Source organism: Mauremys mutica, chromosome 10 (assembly GCF_020497125.1).
Source record: "Mauremys mutica isolate MM-2020 ecotype Southern chromosome 10, ASM2049712v1, whole genome shotgun sequence".
In the NCBI taxonomy this organism is placed as follows: domain Eukaryota; kingdom Metazoa; phylum Chordata; order Testudines; family Geoemydidae; genus Mauremys; species Mauremys mutica.
The window spans coordinates 74,641,374-74,647,535 of record NC_059081.1 but is presented as its reverse complement, the minus strand read 5'-3'; the positions used below and the strand labels follow the sequence as shown (position 1 = coordinate 74,647,535).

The 6,162-nt window shown below is 39.0% G+C and overlaps 1 protein-coding gene across 1 annotated transcript in view; it reads left to right on the top strand.

The window, feature by feature from the left end:
* The first annotated feature begins 415 nt into the window (after window positions 1-415).
* Window positions 416-6,162, top strand: part of LOC123378760 (butyrophilin subfamily 2 member A2-like) — a 31,770-nt gene continuing 26,023 nt past the window's right edge. Inside the window, exons 1-5 of the mRNA XM_045032890.1 lie at window positions 416-519; window positions 2,605-2,625; window positions 2,867-2,887; window positions 4,627-4,647; window positions 5,856-5,876. Of these exons, the coding sequence (XP_044888825.1) occupies window positions 516-519; window positions 2,605-2,625; window positions 2,867-2,887; window positions 4,627-4,647; window positions 5,856-5,876 (88 nt within the window). The 5' untranslated portion in view covers window positions 416-515. The remainder of the gene's footprint in view (window positions 520-2,604; window positions 2,626-2,866; window positions 2,888-4,626; window positions 4,648-5,855; window positions 5,877-6,162) is intronic.

Here is a 6,162-nt window from a genome sequence, read left to right as displayed (position 1 = left end):
AGTCAACAATTCACTGAGCTACACAGCTGCTAACAGCTCTTATTCTGTTAACAAGAAAAATAGAAAAACAAGCCATATCCTCAAATTGTTAGTAAAGTATGAGTGATTTTAAGGTCTAGTTTTTCATTCTTTCCACATGTATAACTCCCAGAGTAGTTGTTAGGAGTTTGGAATGCACAAAAAAAATGAAAAAAAGTAAGTAACAAGTGAGTAGACAAAAACATATTCCACCCATCAAAATAGTAATGCTTTTAAAATAATGTTAAGAGCCCGATCCTACACAGGATTACACATGTGAATAATACTCTTCCTGTGCATAAAGATTTGCAAAATTGGGCATATCTAACACATTTCTGACATGTAAGCTTAGGGGAAACATATACAATAATACGCGTGAATAATTTTGTGCTTATAATGAAAACTGTATCTGTAGGCACCTGGACAGGAGCAGGGCATTATAGCAATTTGTATCTGTTTTGCTTTTTCTTCTTTCCGTAGGGAGATTGCAGGCAGAAATGGGTAAGTTAGCTTTTTCCTCATTTTCCCTTCTGTAAATAGTCATCTCACATTAAGGATTTTAACTCTGTTCTCCAGCGCAGTCCCCCTCCTCCCCAAGGTTCACTATGCACTAAGGTCACCAAAAGGCAATGGAAGAAACATGAAAGGGAACAGAAATAAAGTTTCCAACAGAAACTCTGATGCTGTTTTATTGTTCGCTGTAGCATCCAAGTGATTATAGGCCGGGCCCCAATTCAGCATAGCACCTAAGCAAGTGTTTAAACTTTAGTCTTGAAAACACATGCTGAAGTGTGTTTAAGCTTACCAAACTGCTCAAGACAGTTAAGACCAAAGCAGCAGACTGTGAAGAACTTCCAAAAGATCTCACAAAAACTAAGTGATTGGGCAACAAAGTGGCAAATGAAATTTAATGTGGATAAATGTAAAGTAATGCACATTGGAAAAAATAACCCCAACTATACATACAATATGATGGGGGCTAATTTAGCTACAACGAGTCAGGAAAAAGATCTTGGAGTCATCGTGGGACAGTTCTCTGAGGATGTCCACGCAGTGTGCGGAGGTGGTCAAAAAAGCAAACAGGATGTTAGGAATCATTAAAAAGGGGATAGAGAATAAGACTGAGAATATATTATTGCCCTTATATAAATCCATGGTACACCCACATCTCGAATACTGTGTACAGATGTGGTCATCTCATCTCAAAAAAGATATTCTAGCGCTAGAAAAGGTTCAGAAAAGGGCAACTAAAATGATTAGGGGTTTGGCGAGGGTCCCATATGAGGAAAGATTAAAGAGGCTAGGACTCTTCAGCTTGGAAAAGAGGAGACTAAGGGGGGATATGATAGAGGTATATAAAATCATGAGTGGTGTGGAGAAAGTGGATAAGGAAAAGTTATTTACTTATTCCTATAATACAAGAACTAGGGGTCACCAAATGAAATTAATAGGCAGCAGGTTTAAAACAAATAAAAGGAAGTTCTTCTTCACGCAGCGCACAGTCAACCTGTGGAACTCCTTACCTGAGGAGGTTGTGAAGGCTAGGACTATAACAGGGTTTAAGAGAGAACTGGATAAATTCATAGAGGTTAAGTCCATTAATGGTTATTAGCCAGGATGGGTAAGGAATGGTGTCCCTAGCCTCTGTTCGTCAGAGGATGGAGATGGATGGCAGGAGAGAGATCACTTGATCATTTCCTCTTAGGTTCACTCCCTCTGGGACACCTGGCATTGGCCACTGTCGGTAGACAGGATACTGGGCTAGATGGACCTTTGGTCTGACCCAGTACGGCCGTTCTTATGTTCTTATGTAAGTGCTTTCCTGAATTGGGCCATAACGTAATTGAGTTGTGGCATACAAGGGACAGTCTAAACCTATTAGATTGGCATTATCAAAAGCACCTGGGACTGGCCTAAATTTGCTCTTACTGAAGTCAGTGGTGAAACTCCCACTAACTTCAATGGGAACAGAGCTAGGAAAATACTGCCATCAATCTTTATAGTAAAAGCAACAGTACTGATAAAGACCCAGAGAATTGTAGAAATGCAGAACTGGAAGGGACCTCAAGAGGTCTTCTAGTCCTGCCATTTCCCCCCATCCTGCCTTGGTACATGTGGGTGAAGCATACCTAGACCGTCCCTGACAGTGTTTGTCTGACCTGTTCTTAAAAACCTCCAGTGATGGAGATTTCACACCCTCCCTAGCTAGAAAAGCAAATAAATATTGAAGGCTCAAGTCATACCAACAAACTATTCGCATTTTAGGATTTGATCCTGCTGTCTTTGTACTCTCGATTACCAGTGAAGCCAACAGGAGATTAGGGTCTGTGAAGCAGGATTGGCCTGAATCCTACAAATAATTCAGAACTGTAATCCTTTGAAAGGATTGATCTGTATGTGTAGTGAATCCATAAGGGTAATGCAACACGAAAGAAAATGTTAGTACTGATGATCTTGATACTGGGAATTAATTTAAAAATGAAAAAAAAAATCCTTGAAATTTTTATTCACTTAAAGTTCTTAAATAATTTAAATGAAAATATTAAATGAATGATATAATTTGTATTTGTTTTTGTTTTATTTTAGGGAAACACCTTGACAATATCAGTAAGTTTTATTTTTCTTCTAATGAAACATCTAAGTTTTAGGCAGTAAAGAAAAATCCCATGTAATAACAATTGAACCCAGATATTGCAAAGACTTAAGCCAATATGTAACTTTACGCAATTCAGTGGGACTACTACACATGAATAAGTGCTTGCAGGATCAGGCCTAAATCTGGATGCACTCGGATAAAATATTACAAGCGTCTAATTATTTATGTGGATTTCTTTCTCTCTCTTTTTAGGTGAACTCCATGAAGAAATTAGTAAGTTATATTTCCCCCAGTCGAAACTTTTTTTGGAGGGTGTTACTTTCCATTATAACATCATTTTATTTTTCTACCCTGAAAACTCCTGCAGCTTTAGATTAGACATACAGTGAATGATTTGATGTAAAGAAGCAATGTGAGAAAATGTTTAAGTGACTAGAAGTCAGGGGTACAGACTCAGAATGCTGACTGAGAGTTGCAGCAGCACCTGGGCAGAGAAGTCAGTAATGGCTCCCTGGCCAGTTCTACACAGACCCCAGTCTTACTGTAGAGTAGAGTAGAGGGGTGGAATTTGTCAACCAAATTTATTTTTTGGGGGGGGGGGAAAGGAAATTCAGTGACATTAAAATGTTTTGAGAATTCATGTTGAATTTTCCAAATTGTTTGGGTGTAAAAAATCTGAAGTAAATTGAAACGTTTTGGTTTCACATTTTCAAAATGAAACATTGAGTTTTTGATTCAAAGTGACTTTTTGTTTTGAAAATGCCTTTATTTTTTTAAGAAGATGCTTGAAATCAGAACAAGACATTTCATTTCAGGTCAGACAAAATATTTTGGTCAACCTGGAACTAATTTTTTACTGAGCTTTTTATTTACTGAGATTAACTAAATAAAAAATCTTTGTGGTTCAACCTGAAATGCACCACTCCCCGCCAATTATTTGGAATTGCTGAGATCTGAAAAACATGTTATTCACCCAGCTTTAGATTACAGCAACCTATGGGCTATTCTAATCCATACCAGCTGGCTGCAGCTAATATAAATCTTGTCCACCAGCCAGAGGTTACCAGCAGGCACTGCTTTCTAGCCACACCCACTCCTTATTTGTTGCATGGTCCCATTGCGGTGGGCTGCAGAGTGGTTGTGCAGAAGCTGGCTATGCTAGTTCAAATCCTGCTAGAGACTTGCCTGTGCTGGGGAAGACGTCAGCTGCTTCCTGGCCCTTTTGAACAACTCACATGACATGAAGGCTCTAGATTGCATGACAAATGTCTCCCCTACCTCAGCCATATCAGCATTAGCCTCCAGATGCTATGATATTGTTATTTGGAGTACTGTGTCCAGTTTTGCCCTGACCCACTATAGAAAGGATGTGGACAAATTGGAGAGAGTCCAGTGGAGGGCAACAAAAATGATCAAGAGCTGGGGCACATGATCTATGAGGAGATGCTGAGGGAACTGGGCTTGTTTAGTCTGCAGAAGAGAAGAGTGAGGTGGGATTTGATAGCAGCCTTCAAGTACCGGAAGCAGGGTTCCAAAGAGGATGGAGCTCGGCTGTTGTCAGTGGTAGCAGAAGTGGCTACAACTTGGAAGAGAGAGAGGCAACACTGGAGCCAGAAGGAGGGGAAAGGGTATAATGGAGAGATGTCCCAGTTTAGAAGAAAGTTAAACCAATCCATATTAAGGATAAGGAAAGTAGAAAGGCTAAAGACTGAGTTATAGACCCGAATGAATATTAACTGTTCAAGTGGTGTTAGTGGTTACCATTCTAGGGCCTACTCTTGCAATCTCTGCACACCTCAGACTCCCAGAAGCAGAACGGGGCCCCACTTCTAGAAACAGTTCAAACCTGTAAACCTTAGAATTTTTATTTTCACTTGTAGCCAGAAAATCTACAATATGGACAGAAATGTAATTAAAGATTATCTAGACAATATAAAATGGAGAATATAAATCTTTGTTCACTGAAAAAACTCTTAAATAGTTTGTATTTATTTCTGTTTGCTTTATTTTAGGGGCACATCTTGAAAATATTAGTAAGTTCAATTTTTATCCCAATCTAACCTCTCAGTTGAAGTTGTACACAGTTAAATTGTTGTTGTTTTTAATTAAAGGAATAATGTCAATTTGAAAATCAAATGCATGAACTTTGGCCGCTATTCAGACGGCACAGCAGCTCAGTCATTTGCAGGATTGGGGTCTTTGTAATAAATCGTTGTCTATAAAATGGTACGTCAGAATAAAAACAGACTTTGATAATAATGTTACGGTCTGTCCTTTCATTCCTTGCACACATGCCACTCCCAGTACAATCAAAGGGTGATGGGCTGGGAGGAACAGTAATCAAAGTATTCTGAATTTTGATTTTTCATCATCATCATTTTTATTTCCAATGACCAAAAAGGGGCAGGGAAAATGTCAACCAAATTGTCACATGCCCTCCCCCCCCCAAACACAAACTATTTTCTCACCAGCTCTAACAATTAATAATCAGACCTAAAGACACCTTGTGCTGCAAAACTGTAAATCTTAAAAAAATTATATTGGAGCCCTGAGCCGACACATTCTTAAACTTATGCTTCATTTTCAGCACACAGATGGTCTTGCTGAAGTCAGTGGGAGTACTCGCATGCTTAACATTGCGTACGAGCATCACTCTTTGTGTCACCAGTGCCTTTGAGTCCAAGCCTGCAAGTGTTTACATGCATGAGTAACTTTATTCATGGGCCTGAGTGTTGGTCAGATTGGGTGTTTATAATGCATTTTTGACCTGTAATCTTAGCTCCTGATCCTGAGTTTGGAGCCATGTGAGTGAACTGTTGAATTCAGCCCCACTGATTTCAGTGTAGATTCAGGCCTTTAGAATACCACCAGGAAGGTACACGTTAATAGTAATGAATAGCCATGATCCTTCTGCATTATACAACCCACTGGTGAATGTGTTACAGGCCTGCCTGCATACTGCTCTACATACAATATGAGTCTGCTACAGACCCTTGCTAAATCTACAGCAATTTGGTCTTTTTTTTTAGCTCTGGAAGTCCCCACTTAAATCCCTGGTGAATCAGCCAAGATGGCGGCCATCACACTTGCATATGGTTAACTTTAAGTATGTGATTACTTCCACTGAAATAAATCAAGGCCTATGTACGTGAGCTGAATGACTATAATGAAAAGTGATCTATACATTTCCATATATGCTAAGAGAATTTTTAATTGCCTTTTCCTTTTCTTTTTATTTAAGGTGAACTGAATGAAAAAATTAGTAAGTTATATTTTCTCATTTCTGTGTGGATTGCATCTTCTCATGACATTGTCCATCTACTTTTCTCCCCAGACAGGAACTGCAGGCTGAATTCAAACACACAACAAATGATTTGTCACCAAGAAAGATTGTGAGATAGTGATTAAAACTGAGAGTATTGAATAGATATGCTGGTCCACATTCTCAGCCATCTAATGAAACAGTGTGACAGACGTTCTGAGTTTTGACAAGCTCTAGTCTGGAGTATTGTAGTACTTCCTATGGAATCACAGAAATGTATTGGAAC